The following is a 22,456-nucleotide window of genomic DNA, read 5'->3' as shown; positions in this document are numbered from 1 at the left end:
TACTTAATAAGGATAATTTAGCTGGTGGTACGTTTTGGTACGTCGCTTTAGTGGTACGTTGTAATATGCGTCGTGCGATATAGAATTTCCCCATAAATTATATAAAATATAAAGGTCCGTTTGTTTCACGAAAACACAAATTCCGTAAAATGAATCGCATTTCCTAGAAAATATTTATAGGAAATCATTTTAAGTATTTGGATGATGTTGTGTAATTCATTTTTCATTGGTTGATAAACTTTTTAAATATTCTTTATTATAAACATCAAATGCAATCAATAATATTATTTATTAACAAAATAATAATAATAATATTTTTCAAAAATTAGAATAATTTATCTAATATTATTTATGTCAATATTATTATCAAAACATCATATCTACAATTTTAAATAAAAATTTTAATATTATTATATTTTATTAAAATAAAAAAATTAAATATTCATTAAAATAAAAATAACATATTATTAAGTATATTAATTACTTATTAAAATAAGAATATTATATTATATTTTAAGGAATATATTTTAAATATTTAACAATTCAATAATATTTCTTATGAAACTAATAAATAATATTAGTTTTATTAATAATTTATTATATATTATTAAAATAAAAATATTATATTATATTATATTATAAAAATTATCAATAAATATAATTTAATAATTAATATTTTATTAAAATGATACCAAAATAATATATTAATATTAAATATAAAAAATAATAATGTTTTGAGTGTTTATGTTTTGAAGTGAAAAATTCGTAAAATGACTTACAAAAATCCAGACCGTAAGTAGGGATGGGCATGGTCGGGTCAGGTCGGGTTTTTGGACCACTCGACCCGACCCGAGAAAAAAGGATACTCCACCTGTAACCCGACCCGACCCGATTTAATTTTTTATTTATTAAAACCTATAAATTTTTTAATTTAAAATATAAAAAAATACTTAAAATAATAGTTGGAAGTCACACCCTAACATCACGCTTGGTCCTGCATTTTGACAAAAATAAATAAGGAGGGAAAAAACGTGAAAAAAAGCATTAAAAGGAGTTAACAAAATAGCTAAAATAATCGTTGAGAAAGCATTAAAAGGAGTTAACAAAATAGCTAAAATAATTGTTGAAAGTCACGCCCTAATATCATGCTTGGCAATTGTATTCACCTCCCTCGGAAACCATGAAAGTTGTTGATTAACTTAGTTTTGTTTTGATATTTCCTTCATTTTTTTCTTTTAAGCTTTGAATTAATAGAAAACGCTACACATTACCGGGAAAGTAAAAAAGTAAAAAAATAATTATCTATTAACTATTTAGATCGGGTCGGGTAGGATTATTTTAATTCTAAATTCGACTCCGATCTGACTCTGAATATTTTAATATAAAACACGACCCTATCCGAACTCGATTTTTAAAAAAAAAATCTGATCCGATCAGGTCGGGTTTGAGTTCTATGCCCATCCCTAACCATAAGTCATTTTTTCAGAAAATGCAAAGGAAATTAAGTTGACCAATAAAATGAATTATACTGGAAAATGAATAAAATATTTTTTGAAAAATCAATTACATGAAAACAAACTAACCCTAAGATAAATTAGATTAAAATACACAAAATGAAGTAATTAATGCTTAAAGATGACAAAAGAATAGTTAAAAGTGACATGAATACAAAAATATGTTACTATTTGTATAAAACAATTAAAAGAATGTAAAATATAATATTTATTTTGTTTTTCCGTTACTATGAAATAAATACAAAATAATATTTATTTAAAGATAACTCTCAACCTTTTAATATTAAATTACAGACAATATGGAAATCGGACATATTAAGTGATATAAAATCACAAATACTAAATGTATTAGTGATTTTATTTTAGTTATTGGTGTATATAGTTTTTGAATTTTAAAATTTTAATCTTAATAAGAATAATACATGATTAAATCACAAAAATTTAAAATTATTAAATTGAAAACGAAGAATTCAATCTACAAGTTATACACCTGATATCAGAACTTCATAAATTTAATGATTATTATTTAAGTCAAAATTAAAAATTAAAAATTAAAAATTTAAGTATAATAAATATATCAAATTAGGACTATTTTCGGGCAAGTAAAAATTTTTGTGGGATCTATAATAATTTTTACAGTGTTATTAGAATTCATCACCTCAAAGTGATGAGTTCTAATAAAAATATTTTTTTATTCGAACTCGTCACGTCAAGATGACGAGTTTGAATAAAATATATTATTTTATTAAAATTTATCACATCAAGATAAAAAGTTAGAATAAAAATATTTTTTATTGAAACTCGTCATCTTGGCATGACAGGTTCCATGTCACTGTAAAAAAGACTATAGATCTCAAAATAAATTTTGACTTGTCCTAAGGACTAATAAAGGGATTTGACCAATTTATTTTAGATAGCAGATAAAAAATGAAACGTGGGCCAATTGATTAATAAAGAGTAGTAAGTTGGAGCGAGTGCCTGACCTGACTATTGTTTTTCAACTTTTCTTTGGGCTTTGCGTTGTTGTTACTTCTTTAAGCGAATGCTCGCCATTTGGAAATTGGAACTAAACATTATTACTTTTCTGTCTCAAATCAAAATAAAATTTTGAAAATTTGGTACGAAAATTAGAAAGTGAATAAACAAGATACAAAAATGGATTCATCGAACCTGGGTTCAGTCCCGGAAGACGAGCAGCACCGACAAGATAGCAGTACGCCGGTTGTTTCTGCCTTCGCCTCGCGTCCTGATCGCCCCCCAACTAAGTGATTTCTCGATCTCCCTCCTTTTCATATTCCATTCGCTTTTATATTCTCTCTCGTTCCCGTGTTTCAATCGCTTAGAACAACTTGGTTTTCATGTTTGTTTAATTTTCTTGCTTGATTTCGTTTATGTTTATCTGTTATTTCAAATTTTATTTGGGTTCTAATTTTCAACGAAACTGGATTCTGGAAAGGAAAATTAACACTGACCCAAATGACAATGTTGTCAAAAGGAGTAACGATACCGACACAAGCAATCGATTCAGGTGTCTTGGTATAAAAATGTAGAGACTATCAATTGCATGTGTCTAACCAATAATCGTCTCTGTCACGAGATCCTAAATCAAACAATAATTAAGGTCACTTGTAAGTTTGCTAAAAGATCAATTTAAAAGATAGTTTTGGTTGACTCGGAATATATGATAAATGAAAGGATGAGGCAAGAAGAGTAGCAGTTCCAGATCCAATAACATTGAATATGTTGACCCATCGAATAAAATAACAGGGTTGATAGACTGATGCATGCCATTTCTTCTTCAATCATGTCTGTTAATTTATTCCTACCCGGTTTTTCTTGCATTTATTCATAATAGACATGTTTGTGATTAAGTTATTTGTTGATGGATTATTTTGCATCTACCTTTCTCCAACACCGAATGGTGCTTTTGATTACTGCTTCTTACTTGGTATTTATTGCGAAAAAGTGTAGTTTCTCAGGTCTGAAGTCTTACTGAATTCAATACTTTCTCATTTTATTGAAATTTTGGATGGAATGAGGAGTGGTCCTCCAATTGGATGTGCCAACTGCTTGAGAAAACAGATTCAAAGAAAGAAATCTTCCCTTCTCTATGTTCCCGTAACTCATATTCCTCTTCCGAAGGCTTCTCCACTGAATTTTATACGTTAGAATGTCTTGAACAAAGGAGATAAGATAACACGTTTATATTACTAACAACCAGAACGTTGGCATTCAATATTCCTCTAATCATTAGTCTTTGTATGTGGCCTTTTAGATGGCACTCACATTCTGCTTAATTTGAGATGGAGGAGATGAACTATTTTTGCTAGATTTTCTTTTTTATTCTGATTTTTTTTGTTTGAATTTATATTTTCTATGTTCCTTTTGTGGGTGTTTGATTTTTTTAATAAACATTTTTGTAGTTCTTCTTCTGAGAAATACTCGCCTTTAGATTGGTCCGACTATTTTGATCGAGAGGAAGATGTCTCCATACCAGACTCAGATGATGTTAGTGTTATTTTTTTGTCAGTTCCATGGACAACTTTTCCATTTTCAGTACTTATTTTATTCTAATATGCTTTATCATTTTAGGTCTTTCATTTATATATGGCAGGAACAGAAGGACCAGTTGTTTTTTGTCTACATGGGGGTGGTTACTCTGGGTATGTTTGATCTCGGTGATATATTTTCATTTGTTTTTTATATATATTTTACTTGTTTGTAATACATGAAGTTTGATTCTGAGAGTTGTTGAAAATGTGTGTGAATTGGACTTTTATCTTATTAGACATTTTCTATAGAGTTAGTGATTGGACTGATTAATATAAGAAATTAAAGTAGACTTAGGACATTGCATTTCTTTTATTTAAAGTATAAATTACATTTGATTTTCTTTCAATACAAAAATGATTTTTCCTTTGTTTCCTGTGATCTATGAATATTAAGGCTTGTTTAGTAAATTTTTGCTATTGATATTTGCTTCTTACTTCCCAAATGTTGCTTTAACGTTTAGGGTTAGGGCAGGGTTTCAAATCGCGGTTGCGGTTGCGTTTTCGGTCATTTCGTGTTTACCGTGATTGTTGCCGTCGCGGGCGCTATTGCGGGTGTAGTGGGTAATTCGGACGACGGTGCTACCGTTATTTCGCGGGCGCTATCATGTTTTCAGACCGCATTTTGAAACCCTGGTTTAGGGTTAAATTCAAGTGTTGAAAAAGAATATTATAATCTATGAAGCACCACCACTGGGGTAACCCCCATGTTCTAGTTTTGTCTCAAACTATCAATGTTCGACTTGGATTTGCTGCCGACGAGGTGGATATGTGCGGAACATGCCAAAAAAATATTTAAAAAATTGGACACAATGAAAACGGGTTTGTGTAAAGATCTTAAGCTAGAGTCTTAGTACTATCACTTGTATTCTGCCCCCCCGCCCCCAAAAAAAATATTAAATAAATAAATCCTTCTTCCATCAAGAATTTCTAATGTCAAGTAAGAAAAATCTTCTAAAAAAGAATAAGAGAAGAGAACTGACAAAACCTAAATCTTGTTCACGGACTCTAATACGTACATTTGAAAATTTTTAAGTCAACACACCATAGTAAACCCTAAATCTTGTAAGTAAGATGGATAATTTTATCATCAAGCTATTACTGTTGTGCTGCGATGCTACTTTGAATGATAAGTTTTGGTTTCCATTTTCAGTTTTGCAATTCAATTTCTTTTGTGTTGGTCTGTTGGAAGGATGTTGTTCTTGAAAGGACTACAAGATTGTCTTTATACATAAGATTCCTAAGCAGCCCTCTTCATTCTTGCTCTTAAGTGAATTGAACCATTCCAAATAAATGGTATAGACGGCATGAAATCTTAGTCATAATATTATTTTTCTCTGGAAATTACATAGAATAGAAGCCCTTCCCCCTTTTTTATATGTTTGGTGAAAATTTAATTCATAGAGATTTTCATTTTAATATTTAAGATCCACTATTTTGTCTGGGAAACATTTCCAACTAATTATCTTTTAATTACTGCTTTTCCATCCTGTTAAAGAGTTCAACAATTACATGCTTGTTGAGAATGTCTATGAAGATGTTTAATCTTACCCTCTCTTCCTCCTATTCTTGAATAAATATAATACTGCTTTGATGAGATTTCCTAGCAGATATTATAATTAATTCAAGTTGGAGATGAGCTTCTTGGAAGATAGTTCCTATTGATTATCCATATGCTTCATTGAATATTGCTGCTTGTCATAAATTGTTAACTAATTTTGGAGTATATTTTATCTTTAGAGGCTCTCCTCCCTTGAAATTCAATCTAAAAATGAGCCCCATTTATGTAGATTTAGGAGATTAATATTTTATTTATGCTTTTATCATGATTGAATTTCTGATAACAGTGAGTTTTCTAACTTGCTATGGCAGGCTCTCATTTGCACTGTCAGCTAGTAAAATTAAAGAGAAAGCTAGAGTAGTTACCATGGATCTTAGAGGACATGGAAAATCATCCTCAGAAAATGATCTTGTTCTATCTATCGAGGTACCCATTTTAAGCATAGTAAATAGAAGTAAATGATATTTTTCCTACCAACTGTTGTTTTAATTCTTTGGCCATGAATTGTATCATTCTGTGATGCTTCTACGGAACTAAAGATATCTTACATGTGCAGACTATGTGCAATGATGTTTTTTCTGTTCTGAAGGTGCTGTATGGAGATTCTCCTCCTGCCATTGTGCTTGTTGGCCACAGGTTGTGCTCTCCTGTTGTTTCAGTTTTGATAGCAGTGTGCATAATTCATTTTCTAGAGGAGAAGCAAGTAATAAGAAGAGTGATCATTGATCAAGCACACTAATCAATGAGACTTGTCAAAGGGTGGCTAGACTTTTTTTTCCTTTCTCTTTTCTGTCTGTGCGTGCACAATGTATATGCATTATTAGCTCTAACAAAAGTTTGTTTGTTCTTTTAACAACCCTATAATTTAGAGTCATGGGATTCAAAGAATGAACCGGTTTCAAGGTTGTTTCTTGGAAAAGATTAATTTTTGTCAATTAATTTGGAAAGCTGAATAATCTAAGCTGGTAATTTTAGCTCTGTACTTTGAGCAAAGAGTAATTTTTGAATAACTATTCATTGGTAATGTACTATATTTTCCAAAGGCATGTTTCCATAAAATGGCTGTTGGTCTTTTGGTGATTTAGATCAAATTGTCAAATAGAAAAATGAACCACCTGTTTAACTTTTATGTTTCTTGCAAAGAATGAACTGGAAAAAAATGCAAAGTGGTTAAATTTCTCATTATCACCTTATGTCATTGCTATGCAGCATGGGAGGCTCAGTTGCTGTACACATTGCTGCAAAGAAAACATTGCGTAGTTTAGCTGCTTTGGTGGTTGTGGATGTTGTAGAGGTTGGTCCCTTAAAAGGCTGGTTGAAATTATCTTTTAATTGTTTCATTGCTAGCAAAGCAATGTATTAAAACCAAACATACTTGCTTCAGGGGACAGCAATGGCATCATTAGTTCACATGCAGAAAATCCTCTCAGGCAGAATGCAGCACTTTTCAAGTATTGAGAAGGCGGTAAAAGCATTTTCTTATCTTATGAATGTCATTTTATTTTATTCGTGTGTATATCATCTCTCTCTTTGATGTGATTAAATGTACTGTGTTTCAAACTTATATGTATGTGTTTATGTGGATACTGGTGTAGGTTTGTATTTGCGCTGTTCATTTTTGGAGTCATTAGCCTTTATAATTTGAGTGGATATTTGTGCACATTAAATTTTTACTATAAACTGCTAAAGAATAATTTTTTCTAGTTCCTGAAGTTATAATTTTGTTGATAAAAAAGGTCATGTAACCAAGTAGTGATCCATAATGAAAGTGTCACTAGAGAAGGGTTTGACAAACCATTGAAAGTACAAAGTAGTAGGAATTCTGAATTCACTGCTGACAAATATGGCAGAGGCTATGACCTGGCTGAGTATCATCTGGATTCTGCGCTTGTGACACTTTCCTACCCAGTTTGCCAAAGTATACCTGGCCAATTAATCATTTTCTCCTCGATTAGAATCATGATTACAGATTAACATAAGGGTTCTGGAATGGTTCAACTATCTCCAATCATATAATGTATTAAGATTTTTGTGTAACAACATCCACACAAGCTATATATCAACTCATGAATGATAAAAGGATTTTGATTAGGAATAGTTTATATGTATTTGTTGATTAATAATTTCAGTGTCAATGTGGTGACTGCCCACCTAACTGATTTTTAGGTGCCTCGTTAAAAGAACCTCCCTAAGCCTATTTGGAGGAAGAAGAGTGCTCCCTAGGCAATGCCACAGGATATGACCTCAACTCCTAACAAAGATTCACCTTTTAGCCATTAAATCCCAGGACCTCCTATGCTAAAACAGCCCTCGAACGACTAACAGAGTCAGATAAGCGCCTCCGACTGTTGTCCCACTTCTACAGCCGACCTTTGAGACTCCCTTTAGAGGGCCCCTGGAGACACATCCTAACCAGCTTCGGGCAAACCTGACCCTACCCTAGGAATTAGCAGGTAAGACTGCTTAAAAACTTCTCAACTCCAGTGGTATGCATGGGATATAGGATTGTGGGTTATTTAGCATGACCATAAGAAATTTGAGCAATTAGTGAAGCGCTAGTAAATTATTGGAATTCTATCTTGAGGGGCTGACTTGAGTAGTGGTCTGCATGTGCTTATACAGGTGACAGCAGATAACAGCTGCTAACTTGCTGAACTACTAAAGAATTATATTAGAAGAAAATATGAAAATGAATAGAATTAATCAACGGTAGAGAATATATGTTCTCATGCTCTCAATAAGGTTTTAGTTAAAATCACCATTGGTTTTGAGTGCTAGGAGAACATAGAGTTCTTATGGACACTAAGCACCAACACCAAGAGCAGTTACTTAACTTTACCAGAAATAAGGGAAACCCTCTAGACCAACCTGATTTTTACTTTAGTAGGCTGTTTGTTCAGAATACAGAGAAAATGCACTGCTTGCCATTCGATCAGACTGAGCCAAGATCTTATGTCACATAAAGTGAGCATGTAGTTGAATTGTATTTTCTTCAAGCAACTTTGTTGAAGTTATTGTTCTAATGGCAAATTAACATGTTCAGATTGAATGGAGTGTTAGAGGAGGTTCTTTAAGAAATATTGACTCTGCTCGTGTATCCATTCCTACCACTTTAAAGTATGATGATTCAAAGAAATGGTAAGTATTTGTGTCATATTAACTATATGCCTTTCCAAGTCCAACAGAAATAATTTTGTTTTTTCCCATAGTTATGTCTACAGAGCACGGTTGGAACAGACTGAACAATATTGGAGAGGCTGGTGAGTGAAGTTTTGCTGTTAACTTCTGTATGGTGTGCAATACTGACGAGGTCTAACATCATTGCGGATATTTGAGCTGAAACCTTAGCATTCATTGTAAGACTCCGCTTGGTAGGATGGATGGGAAGTGTTAAAGTATACAAACTTGTTAGGTTAAAATGCCTAACCAATTTTTACTGTCACTTTACTAAATTAACAAATTTAGGGAAAAAATGATTATAGAAAAAATAATACGTGTATAGAAAAATGCTGATGAAAATAATATATAAGTGCCTTGCCTGTGCTTGAATGTGACATAATGATTATAGAAAAAAAAAAAGAACTTTTGAATTTGTTGCGGAATGAGAGTTTATGTCGTACACAACAAATTGCATGGATGAATCTTTGTTAAGGTGTGCTGGATAACTTAAGAGGTCTCAGTATTTTTCCATTGCATTTTGTTTTCGTAGTAAACATGTTTATGTATGTTTTCATACACGTGTAACTAACTAACCTAGCAGCATATTAAAGTAGAGCATATGTCATCTGTAAAAAATTCCAATGGGTAGTACTGTTTCATCTATCTTTCTAAAGAGTGAGGATAGAGGAAAAGGAAAGGGAGAAAAATACCGACTGAAATGTAGGTCAACCTATTGTGCTTGTTGGATCAATTGGTTGAACTGAAAGCTTATCAAGGTTCATAAAGGAAAGGCAGTTCCTTATTTCTTAATAACGAAAACCAGCCTTAATTACTAGTCCTTTCAAATTTTTGAAACATCCAATGATAAATTCTTTCATATAATGATCTCAATGATTATGGTGCTATTTCTTGTTTCATTTTTAACTTCGCTGTCTTGCAGGTATGATGGCCTTTCAGAGAAGTTTCTATCTTCCCCTGTTCCAAAGCTCTTGCTATTAGCCGGCACTGACAGACTGGACAGGTTGACGGTTGTCTCGTTCTATTGTTAATACCCTGCCTGTTTAATTTTACAGTCCTTTCATGTTTTTCCTCTACATACCAGTTTTTGTCTAGTAACATGAATAGATCAGCACTTCTAGTGGTTTTTACTTTTATATCATCTCTGATTTTTGAGGTAAAATGGTTTATGTTGACCCAACTATCCATTGTTCATAATACACTTCTGTTCGAGTCATATCCACTGGACATGGATATTGAGGTTTGGTCCACCAAATATCACAAGTTCCAAGACAAAATTTTGAATCCGACACCCTTAGAGTCATAGGGTTTTGTTTTGATATCACTCTTGAAAGAAGTTCTATAAAAGTTTTTCTTCTTTGGCATTTGAATGAAAGATGCCATTGTAACCAAAGTGATGGATTCTTATAGCATGTGGCATTGGAAAGGATCGAGAAAGTTATAATGATTTTTTTTACAATTTGTTAACTTCTGTTTTTCCTTTTACTTTGCATAATAGAGCACTCACAATAGGTCAAATGCAAGGCAAGTTTCAGATGGTGGTTGTCAGACATACAGGGCATGCTATTCAGGTTCACATCAATTATATTTCCTCAGATGTTCTTTTTTGGTATATTTTGTTTATGTTTAATTGAAACTTATAAATGTATGCTATTCAGGTTCACATCAATTATATTTCCTCAGATGTTCTGTTTTGGTATATTTTGTTTATGTTTAATTGAAACTTCTAAATGTTGACTTGGTAGGAGGATGTACCCGAAGAATTTGCTGCATTGATACTCAATTTTATAGGTCGCAACCGCATTGGTCCTCACGGAGTCGAGGTTTGTATTTTGTTCCCAAAATGTATTGTGCGGGCAAAAGGTTCTCTAATTATACTCAAGTATCTTTTATCATTTAAAGTTCTTGATTGATTTGGATGACTCGCAAAGATGGCTTCCATATGTTTCAGTCTCTCTCAGCACAAAATTGAATACCGACATTCATAAATTATTATTTGGTGTTTGATACATTCATATCTGAATTATATGTATGCGTTGTTCTGCAGATCCCCGGACTTGCTCGGCCTCGGCCGGCACAAGCACAGCCGGAGCCAAAATCTTAAAACAGCGGCTGACAAAGTTCATTCTGTGCCTCTGGCTGTCTTCGAACTTACTGTCGTTCTCTTTGTTTTGTTTACTTGCACGGATTATTTTAAAGCTAGGAGCAAGTAGGAAGGGAAAGCTCTGGAGTTATTATGTTCTAATAATAATGAATACTAAGAATATTATTATATGACAAACAAAAACATCTAACAAGGTGAGGCAGCTGGCCTCTGCTCATATTCTAGATGTAATATTATTTATATGTGCAATCTTTAAATAGTCTGAAAACACAATCATCTTTCTCAGACTGGTAATTCACCAGGAATTCATCAAATACGGTTCCAATCTAATTGAATAAGCCTTATAAAGGTCTAATTTATTCTTGTGTTCTGAAACTGAAACAATCTCCAATGACTGCAAAATGGAAACTGCATATATTACTGCTAGAAGCCCATTTAGGATGCCGTAGACTCCTTCAAATATGCAATCAGGTCGGCACGATCTTGTGGCTTCTTCAATCCGGGGAACACCATTTTCGTTCCAGGAATATACTGCACATTAAATTTTACCAATTACTATCAATTTAAGCCAAAATGAAAAAACAATTTCGCAATGCCATCCAAACCAATGCAACAAACAGAATACCATTTGAGTCCAACATCAATTTTATATTGGATAAACTACTTAATTAGGGTGTTAATGGTTTGGTCACTCAAGTGCCGTTTAGTGACTAAAATGTTAGTGCCTAAAAGTTGAGTGACCAAAACGTTAACTGTCGTTAAGTGTTTAATGCTTGGATGATCAAAACATTAGCGACCTAAAAGTTGAGTGACTAAACTGGAAGGAATTGTTTTTACCAAAATGTTTAGATAAGTAAAAACATCGATGACACGGGATGACAGTCCACAAATTCTCACATGTCCTCAGCATCGCCGATTCAAACTACGCAAATATCTCACCCTAAACCACCCATACACCCACAAATAATGGGAGAATTCCAGTTTTTTCCCCGAGCTTCTACATTCCAAACCAGGAAAGCACAAGTCTCCTATGAACCAAAATCAAATCCCAGATCATAGATAGGTATAAACCATAAATGATTTAGTATTTATATACAAAAAATCAGTGGCGGATCTAAAAATATTTTTCAGGAGCACACGTACGTTAACAACATAAATTTTTTAAATGGTATAGGTACAAATAAAATTCAAGGGTGGGCACCGTCCGTAAAATAAATAACTAATTGAAGAAAACTTATATTACTAGGTGGGTACAAAAAATTTTAAGACGGACACCACCAATAAAATAAATAATTTATCGAAAAAACTCAAATTTCAAGGTAGATTTGTGTCCACCTTCACCAAGCTATGATTCCGCCACAGCCAGAAATAGCAAAGGGGGCTGTTAGATTAGAATCTAATAGTAGAAAGTATATATATATATATGTATAATGTTATTATAAAATATAATACAAAATTAAATGATTAATTATATTACACGTATACATATGTCATGAAAATAAAATATAAATATAAGAAGAATTTATAATTTGATGAGAAACATAATTATAAATACTTAAAAATTGATTTAATAATTAATTATATAAAATTGTAGTGATCTTGTTTTTCTTTTTATTCTGTACGAGAATTTTAGGACAAGACGAGATTTATTTTCTCGATCAAAACTAAAAGACTAAGGATGCATATATAGTAGTTTTTGTTCTTGAGATATTTAGTTCATACATGTTTACGGTTCAAACACAGGCTAGTATAGAATTAACAGGCAAATAAAATCAGCAATGCATGCGCATTTATTTACCCGCACACAAAAGTGGGCTGAAATCTCAATGCATCCATTCAGAACGAGGAAATTGAGTTATATTATCACAAAATAATAGGGGGGGAATGGGGGGGTTTATAGAGAAAGAGAGGAAGTACCTTCTTAGGGTTGAGCAGATAATCATACAAAGTGTGTTCCTCCCAAATCACAGCCATGTTCTTGTTAGCAGCCGAATAGGAGTAGCCTGGAGTTGTACCCGACTGCCTTCCAAACAGACCATTAAGGTTGGGTCCTAACAAGCCATATTACATATTCAACTCCAAACTTAGAATTTCAGAACAAATTGAAATGCCTCAATACAAGCAGAGCCTATTTCGATCTGTGAAAGAAAAAGAGGGTACCTTGCTTGTGGCCGGCACCTTTGTCGACGGTATGGCACTGCGCACACTTGGTCTTGAATATCTTCTCTCCTGCCTTTGCATTTCCAGGCGGAGCTTCCTCAAACGACGCCATCTTTCCACGCTTAGGCTTCTTTAACTTTCTTTCTTTCTTTTGCGTTGAAGAAATAAAATTTGGGAGAGGAGACGAGAGAATAACAAGTACAGAGAAATTTTGAGATCTTTCTGTGAATGTTCCAGAGACCGAGGAAATCCAGAAGCGTAGCTTGCTCATGCCTGCCGTATTAGATTATAGGCTAAATTACTTATTTAGCTATCCAATTATTTGTGTAGTTTCATTTTCATCATTTAGTTTATTAATTTTTTTCAAAATCATGTCTATCATTATGTTTTAGTTTCATTTAGTTATTTGTCTTTAAAAAATTATCGACAATACTGAGCAAATAAAATAATTTATCATTCCTTTTAATATGGTCTAATTTCAAAGGCCTTTTTTCAGGACCAACATACTCCCACCTCTTTTTATTCTTTATTTAATATAATAATAATTAAATACACTGCTTCTTTAACTTAGAGGGGGGGGGGTGAACAATAGAACAATTATATATGTATAAATTCACTCTGAGAATGAAGATTAATGAACGGAAACCTAATGGATAATGCATCTTATTTTATATGATCGCTAATCTTTATATATTGGAATTGTGATAGATGCATGATTTTATGTTAAGGGAGGTGAATTAGAATTTATAAAGTTTTAGGGACGAACTTAAACTTATAAAATTTTAGGAGACGAAAATAATTTTTTAATAGAAAAACATAGAAAAAATCTAAAATATAAAGCAATTTTAAAATTTTAAAAAATAACTATCTCCACTCGCCCCTCGGTTTATCCCTATTTATAAATAATATTATTCACGGTTTATCATAGTTAAATTTTAAAAGTAGTATTAACATTTTTAATATATAATCGTACTTTTAGACTATCGGTTCAATTTTCTTTAATAAATTAGATAAGTTATCATTTCTGATTCAATGGGTTGAACAAAAAGCGAGAATGTATACAATTAATACTTAATATCAAAACAATCGATTAAACTATACCGTTTTTCTCGAATACGTGCTTAAATTATTTTTTTGACTCATCTCGGTGTTTAACGTTACAAATGTTATCATTTTAGGTGTTCTGGTAGTCAACAGCGTTAATTTTCTCCATCAAGTGACACGTGTCACAATATGATGATTTTAAAATTTATTTTTTAAAATATTATTATATATATAAAAAAACCCTAACCCCTCTTAAATTATAAAAAAGTTCTAAAATCTTTAAAATCCTCAAATCCTAACCTTAACATGTCGGTGTAGCCCTTTCTGGCCACAACCACCACAACCGACGTGGTCCTTGCCATCCTCCTAGGCATACGACGTAGTTGTCGCCTTTGGCCGTCGAAATATCGTGGGATTTCAATTTTCATCCTATAGTTCACGGGGTATAAAATGCCAATTCACCGTCGATCGGTCGTCGATCGATCATGATTGGGGGTTTTGGTCATCGGGGGAGGTGAGGTCGGGAGGAACTTCGTTGACGACAAAGGGCGGTGGCCGAGTGGGTTAAGGGTTGAAATGAAGGTTTCTAAAGTTTTGGGGTTATTTCAAATTTTTTGTTTTTTAAAAATATAATTTTAATTTTAAATTTTAAATAAAATTTTTAAAATTATCAGATTGTGACACTATCATTTAACAGGGGAAAATTAACACCGTTAACGGCCCGAGTACCTAAAATTGTAACTTTGGGCACCAGGATGGGTAAGAAAATAATTTAAGCACATATTCGGGAAAAGTGATATAGTTTGGACACTTATTTTGATATTAAGCCTATAATTAACAACTATCAAATTTCAATAGAAAAAATAATCACGAACTTTAAATATTGGATATAAATCATAAAACGGAAAGTGAAAATTTAGGGTATGGAGTGGAAGTTTGGTATAATTTTCGTAGGTTATCAATAATATTGCCTAACCTTCCATCCTCATGAAGGGCTTAACTACTCTGTCTATATAGGCAGGCAACTATTGTGCATGGCAAGCCATTAGTCACCATGAGATAAAACATGCTGCACCAAGTGAGTATGGCAACAATAAGACCGAGAGCATTCCTCAACTATGTTACTGCTGTAATTGATTTGTGTACCAAATTTGAATCTTTTCTTTTTCATTATTAAAAAAAAGCATTTTACCAGAACATTCTATAGCTATGTGCCTCTCTAACTCCACAGTTAACATATGTCATATGCAAAGATAAAATCAGAATTTTTTTAACACTCATAATAATTAACGTTTAAAATTTTGGAAATCAAATTATAATTTTATCATTGTAGTAATTTATAATTTCATGACATTTTAAAGGGATTAAAACGTGATTTTTAAAGTGACGTGTCTAAAGATATAGGGTTAGCATTACGTATGAACAAACAAATGAAATACTAATACAACTTGAACACTGATACTTGCAAAGCCTCTGATGAGTCTCAATCAACTAAACCTATCTATATTAATTGCTATCGTTATGCATTAATTTTTAAAGATGCAGACACATGTTCGCTATAAAATTCGAAACTTTTTATATTAATTATTCATTTCATTAATGATGTTTACTCTAAAAGTTTATCTATTCACCCTATAAAAATATTTATGTAATAAATATATACGTGCGTGTAGAAAATATTTTTGGAGTCGTCACTATTTTCTATTATTTTCTCCTAGTTAATAAATGTTAAAAAAGAAAGTATCATAAAAGTGTCGTGGACATTAGAAAGATAAGGAAAGGGGTGGCCTGAGTGATGTACCTTGTTTCAAGGGTGTATTAATTTTGACATTAACCAATAAAGCAATCCAAATAAAGGTCTTCGATTGTCACTCAAGGAAGAGATGAAAATGGAGGTGGTACAGATAAACGCCACTTGTCATTAAAGCAATCCAAAGAGAGGTCTTCAGTTAAAACTTGGGATTTTGTAATTTTTCATATATTTTAATTTTTCATTTTTATTTTGAAATTATTAATTAAAAATAAAATATAAAAAATAAAATTTTGTATTATAATTAAAATATCAAATGAGATATTATTTATTAATTTAATGTATCACATCAGTTCATTAACTAGTGAAACTAACATTGTAGTGTCTATTTTACATTAAAATAAAAAAAATTGAATACTTGTTTTATGTTCTCATTGATACTTTTTTTATTCTTTCTCAAATCCCACTTCAAGGCTCCATTGAGGGTTTAAAACTGTTATCGTTACATCAAATTAACCTCCCCAACTGTTCATCACTAGTCGTTTTCTAAATTACTTTTTACTCAACATTTATTTAATAATTTATGTTTGCTTCTCTTTTTGTTCTTCTTTTATCAATTTTATTGATTAATCTAATTTTTTTTCTTTAACTTTATTTAATCGGCGACGACAGCGATTTGGATGTTGGTTGTCACCTGCTGATTATATTTTTTTTCTTTGTTTTTTTAGTTTTTTTAATAATAATAATTATGTCTTTGTGACATATTTCTCTACCTTTATGACACGTTTATGTATGTCTTTATGTCACGTTTTCAGCTACCTTTTGATAGATTATTGTTTTTCTCCGACTTTTATTAAAGAAAGAAATTACTTATATTCAATCGTATTATCTCAATACTATTTGATTCAAAATATAAAACGGTAATTTGAACATAAAACATTGATTAATGAGATAATTCGACCTTCTATTTATCAGTTAATATCTTTGTTATATTTTCAATCAATTAAATAGATTTATCTACACTAAAATTTATCATAATATGTTCATAACAAATACAATCAAAATCGTTACAATATTCAGTGTAAAAAACGCAAATGGTTTTTTAACTATAGAGTGTTGCTTTGTTGAGTCCCTCGACTATTAAAAGTTACAAAATGGTCACCCGATTATTCATTATGTTCCAAACTCGTCCTTTTCTGTTAAAAAGAGGACGATATTCTGAGCTAAACATTAACTTGTTGACTGTGATATGATAAAATTTGATACCAATATCTCAAACGAGTATCATATATCAATCATTATGTTAACATTCAACTGAAACAACTTCCAGGATAAGTCTAGAACATAATGAATAGTCAGATTATGATTTTTAACTTTTAATAGTCGAGGAACTCAATAAAGCAACACTCTATTACCGAAGTACCATTTTATAACTTTTAATAATCGAAAGACTGAATAAAGTAATCTACTATTTTAAGAGTTGGTTAAGGTGGTTTTCAAGCTGTTGGTTCTGTTTGTTAAGCCCGTTTCTTCAATAGTGAGTCAAACTATTTGTGTTGACCCAAAGAAGGGAGTGAGCTACATTAATGAAGAAGAGTAAGGGCCTAGATATATGATCTTACGCCCAATTTTTTTCTTCCTATTTTGCTTTCTGCTTTCTTTGTCGTTCTAATGCTTTTCTAGAATGTTCTGGTGTATTGTTGTGCACAACTGTAACCATAATGAATGAGTCATTTAATTGTTCGTTTATTGATGAGAAATACACAGAGATATTTCATTTGCTTGACTTGTTCTCTTCCTTCAATGTTGAGTATCTGCCACTTTATCTCTGATATTCTCACGCCTTCTCAATTTTCTTTTCCTGCGTATCATCTTACTTCAATCCCTATAGTTGGAGGACCATTTGAGTTATTTACCCCAATATTTAATACATGATTTGAATTACTTACTCCTTCAAATCATGTAATCTAACGTTTTCTTTGCAATGTAAATTAGTCTTATATAATAGATCTTTTAACAATATAATTTCATTTTGAATATATTTTCTTGTAATCATCTCTATTATTCAAAAATAATAATAAATTTTAATTCATATAAAAGTCTTCATATGCAACTCTAATTATATATGTACAGATATATTTTTTTAAATAAACTCATACATCAAAATGTATAATCACAATCATATATTAATATCAAAACAAAATCAAAATCGATACGTGGACAGATACAAGTGACAAATTCACGTTTTATTGAGGGTGAGTATTGAAATACAAATTTTCTTTAAATAATCATATATTTTATTGATTGTGTACGTCCAAAGTTTTTTTTCCCACCTCATACAAAAGTTAATATATATGTGTGTTCATCCTCATAAATATATCTAGATGATTAAGTATAATTAACTTATAATTTTTTTTTAAAATTTTGAGAATCAAAATGTCATACAAGTTTATATCACGATTTTCGAACTAGAGGATTTTCAACTAAAGTGTTAGTTATTTAAATAAACAAAAGTAAGAAGAATAAAGATTGGTCATGACAGAAACCAAAACCAGATCACTCACAGTGTGAAAGTTTACACATGCTAGATCAACATGTACACAAAACATCAATTGACTAGTTTAACAAAAAATAATAAAGATTATAATCATAATTAATAATAAGAAGAAAAAATAACGGATAAGACGTCTATTTTAAGTGGAAAATGACCAGGTAATGTGTGGTTGATAGTGGATAATGTATAGTGGCCGTCTCAATATCTAATGAATGTTATTAATCAAGTGGCCGTGTCTCAATATCTAATGGAGATGAGAAAAAAAATGAAGATGTTATTAATCAAGTGGCCGTGTCTCAATATCTAATGGATGTCACCTCCGGTCGCGGCTGCCGCACGCCCCACCATGGTCCCATTGCCCCTAACATAACAACGTTAAGTAAATCAACAAATTTTCGAACTAGCGGATTTTCAACTGAGTTTTTTAATAATTAAAAAAAGCAGCAGGTTGTAAAAGAGTATAAAGCAGTGCCCACCTGCTAATTTTCGCTAGTAAAAAAATTGTCATTTATCGCCCTTTTCTTTTCGTTCTTATTCCTACTAATCGTAGGCATTGCAATTATTAGAGGTTGAAGGAAGGAATTATGGATGAGAAATGGATCGTCTCTTTGAAGGAGCTGAAGAAAGTGGGGCTCTTAGCTGCTCCCATGGTGGCCTTCTCGGTGTTGCAGCAGCTTTTGCCCTTCGTGTCAATAATAATGGTTGGTCATCTGGGTGAACTTCAACTTTCCGGTGTATCCATAGCCACTTCTTTCATTATCGTCACCGGAAAGTGCTTCCTGGTAAACTCCTCAAACAACAACCCTTTCCGTTTTCCCATGGATTGTTTGACTAGCTATTGTTATACTCAAGCAGTTTGGGATGTCTGGGGCATTGGAAACTCTATGCGGGCAAGCTTATGGAGCAGAGCAGTATCAGAAGCTTGGGACCTATACTTATTCTGCAATTATCAGTCTTTTAATTGTTTGTGTTCCGATAACTATTCTTTGGGTTTTCACCGAGAAGATACTGATACTTATAGGCCAAGACCCTGCAATCTCACATGTGGCCTACAGATATGCACTTGCTTTCATCCCTGCCATATATGGATACGCCATACTTCAAGCACTGGTTCGATATTTTCAGACCCAAAGCTTGGTTCTTCCCATGTTGTATATTTCACTTGCAGCTTTGTGTTTCCACATACCTTTCTGCTGGGCACTAGTGCTTAAATCGGGGTTAGGGACGATCGGAGCCGCGTTTTCGATAGGTTTATCGACTTTTTTGAATGTGGTATTTCTTGCCTTTTATATGAAATTTTCCTCAAAATGTGATAAAACTCGTTCTGCTTTCTCCAAAGAAGTTTTCCACAGCACCAGAGTGTTTTTCCGCCTTTCTATACCTTCAGCTGCAATGGTTTGGTAAAGTTTTTCTTTTACAAAATTCTCTTGCATTCCTTTCATGGGATTTAAATGACCATCATAACGTAACATTAGTTACGACTATATCATACGAGCTATGCCCTAACGGATTTTCTCATGTTTTCCGATGATGCAGTCTTGAATGGTGGGGATCCGAGGTTCTGATTTTTCTCTCAGGGCTGCTACCAAATCCAAAACTTGAGGCTTCGGTGCTTTCTATATGGTATCCTTCTTTCAAATACTTGATTTCTATACTCTCCTTCCAATTACATAGGCTGTGAATTTTAGTTGTGCGCAGCTTGGCAGTTACTTATCTGCACTTTTTCATACCTTATGGTATAGGAGCAACTACAAGGTTTGTTTTCCAACCTCATGATTAAGTAGAATACATAGATGACTTGTGGTTGAAGAAAGGTTCTGATTTTCATTGTTATAGCACTCGGGTTGCGAATGAACTGGGCGCTGGTAACGCACAAGCAGCCAAGATGGCTGTTTGCATACTGGTATGCATTTCAGTGATGGAGACGATTATCACGGCCACAATTCTCTACTCCTGCCGCAACATATTGGGGTACGCGTTCAGCAGCGACGAAGAAGTCGTAGATCATGTGGCTGGCATTGTTCCCATCGTGTGTCTTACAATCATTTTGGACGGTTTTCAAGCTGTGCTTTCAGGTTGGTTGGTTCATGTGATGAACACATGTTTAAAAGATGGCATTTGCATTAAACGTGATTTAGTTTCTCAGGAGTTGCAAGAGGATGTGGGTGGCAGAAGATGGCAGCCATTGTGAACGTTGGGGCGTATGTAATAGGAGCCCCATTAGGTGCAGTTCTTGCATTCGTTCTACATTTCAAAGTTAAAGGGCTTTTCATTGGATTGACAACCGGCACTGCTTTTCAAGCCATCATGATGGCCATCATTTCGCTTTCCATAAACTGGAAAAAACAGGTTTCAAACTTTGCACTCGTAGAATATGTTCCCTTTAATCATGTAATATATATTGAGTTTCATTTGTGGGTAGTGCAGGCTTCAAAAGCTAGAGAAATGGCGATCCAGGAAGATGCAAAGAATGAGACTGAAATGGCAGTAGGCACACCTAATACAGTGGCCTGACTCACTTCTTTTATTCCATAAACTATCTTCAATAATAGATATAGTAATCTATAAACTTTCAATTTCGTCATCGAAATCATTATGTACCTTTTTCATTTGAAGTATATAATTGAATCATAATATTTCTTTATAAATATTTTTTAACAAATTTTCTATACTCTCACAACACGTTCATGAGGTTTGTACATAGTTGAGTACTGAAAATTTAATATAAAATTTTATATCGATATTTAAGTACTGAAATATGCCTTCTTGTATTAGTAATTGGATATGTACATAGTTAATGAGGTTTATATGTGTATTGTTGCTTAGAAAATCTAATACGGAAGTGCAGCGGGGCCTAATTTGAATCAAAGTGACGTGGACAGCATTGATGCACTTTATATAAATTTTTGTCAAAAGGACACGACACTAACATGTTGTCTGAATAAGACAGGCGACCCCTAGAAAAGATCCAAGCGTGTTTGACCCAACTCAAGCAGGACACAATTTTCATCCTCAAAGCTTTTCGACAATTGACGCTCAACCACTTTGGGATTGACACACAGCCACTTCGGGACCCGGCTTCAAAAACACCACATGTCTAACCAAGTCTGAATCGGATTTGGCTTTGACTCGTCTGTTAATTTTGTTATTCAAAGCAGGGTAAATGTATATTTTAGTACCTGAACTTAGTATCAAAGTTCATCCCAAGTTTTTTTTTATCCAATTAGATATTGGAAATTGGTTCAAGAGTCTAATTTGGTACCTGGTCCTTCTATTAATCTAATTAGGTATTTGAATTTAACTTTTTGGTTAAATTTGATACTTAAATTTGATTTTTTTAGTTTGAATTGATACGTACAACTTTGATACAGTTTAAACCAAGAAATCAAATTTATGTATTAAATTGAACAAAAGACGAGCTCAAACACCTAATTGGATAAAAGAAAGTATGTACTACAATGAACTTTGAAGCCAAATTTAGGTGCCCAATTACGAGCCAAATTGAATGTTGAAGTCAAGTTCAAGTAGCAAAACATAAATCTCTCCTCATTACCATCACGAATATTGTTTGGTGTGCTTTCATTTACATTGTTTGGGAGGAAAGAAATAGAAGACTATTTCCAAGGAAGGGCTCGAACGGTTGAGATGTTAAGCTCCATGATGGAGATTGTTGGCATTAAACTTAGAAGTAAAAATTTTAATAGACTTGATAATGTTAATATTTTTTCTTTGTAACAATTGAGGTATAGGCTAACCATTTTTTGTTGTAAGTAGTTTGTCTTTGTTCCTTGATTGAGATGTTTTTGTACTGAACTCTTCTTTTAGATAATAAAATTTTACTTATCTAAAAAAAATAGCAAAACGTATATTAACCCTTCAAAATAATAAAAAAAAAAGCTAAAGTTCATTACCACTAGTTATGTGGCAATAAAAATGAACACCAATAATTATATACAAAATTAAAAGAATAAAAAACACAATAGAAATTGTATTTAGTATTGTTATGTGGCAATAAAACTGGACCGTATTGATTGCCCAAGCAC

The 22,456-nt window shown here is 32.6% G+C and overlaps 3 protein-coding genes across 4 annotated transcripts; 2 read left to right on the top strand and 1 right to left on the bottom strand.

The window, feature by feature from the left end:
- Positions 1-2,591: 2,591 nt before the first annotated feature.
- LOC120154435 (protein phosphatase methylesterase 1-like) lies at positions 2,592-11,105 on the top strand. Of its 2 annotated transcripts, XM_039166189.1 has the most exons (13): positions 2,592-2,782; positions 3,941-4,022; positions 4,107-4,177; positions 5,936-6,050; positions 6,181-6,260; positions 6,834-6,918; positions 7,009-7,089; positions 8,668-8,762; positions 8,834-8,884; positions 9,724-9,804; positions 10,300-10,372; positions 10,547-10,624; positions 10,849-11,105. In XM_039166189.1, exons 1-13 carry the CDS (start codon positions 2,670-2,672, stop codon positions 10,903-10,905), a joined length of 1,062 nt encoding a protein of 353 aa, XP_039022120.1. In that variant the 5' UTR covers positions 2,592-2,669; the 3' UTR covers positions 10,906-11,105. The 2 variants fall into 2 exon arrangements, with proteins under 2 accessions (XP_039022120.1, XP_039022121.1); XM_039166190.1 differs by lacking the exon at positions 10,849-11,105 and having other exon boundaries at positions 10,532-10,597.
- On the bottom strand, positions 11,076-13,354 carry LOC120154438 (cytochrome c-like). The gene is made up of 3 exons (XM_039166191.1): positions 13,066-13,354; positions 12,823-12,956; positions 11,076-11,436 (listed from the first exon to the last, which is right to left on the bottom strand). The coding sequence occupies exons 1-3, from the start codon at positions 13,334-13,336 to the stop codon at positions 11,341-11,343; spliced, it is 501 nt and encodes a 166-aa protein (XP_039022122.1). The 5' UTR covers positions 13,337-13,354; the 3' UTR covers positions 11,076-11,340.
- Positions 13,355-18,920: 5,566 nt separating this feature from the next.
- LOC120154444 (protein DETOXIFICATION 3-like) lies at positions 18,921-21,027 on the top strand. The gene is made up of 7 exons (XM_039166201.1): positions 18,921-19,195; positions 19,269-19,813; positions 19,950-20,036; positions 20,112-20,168; positions 20,250-20,488; positions 20,560-20,762; positions 20,841-21,027. The coding sequence occupies exons 1-7, from the start codon at positions 18,998-19,000 to the stop codon at positions 20,925-20,927; spliced, it is 1,416 nt and encodes a 471-aa protein (XP_039022132.1). The 5' UTR covers positions 18,921-18,997; the 3' UTR covers positions 20,928-21,027.
- Positions 21,028-22,456: the final 1,429 nt, after the last annotated feature.

The sequence above is a fragment of the Hibiscus syriacus genome, unplaced genomic scaffold (genome assembly GCF_006381635.1).
Source record: "Hibiscus syriacus cultivar Baekdansim isolate YM2019G1 unplaced genomic scaffold, ASM638163v2 tig00111129_pilon, whole genome shotgun sequence".
NCBI classification, from domain to species: domain Eukaryota; kingdom Viridiplantae; phylum Streptophyta; class Magnoliopsida; order Malvales; family Malvaceae; genus Hibiscus; species Hibiscus syriacus.
Note: the sequence above shows the minus strand (reverse complement) of the source record. Positions and strands in the feature narration are given on the sequence as shown.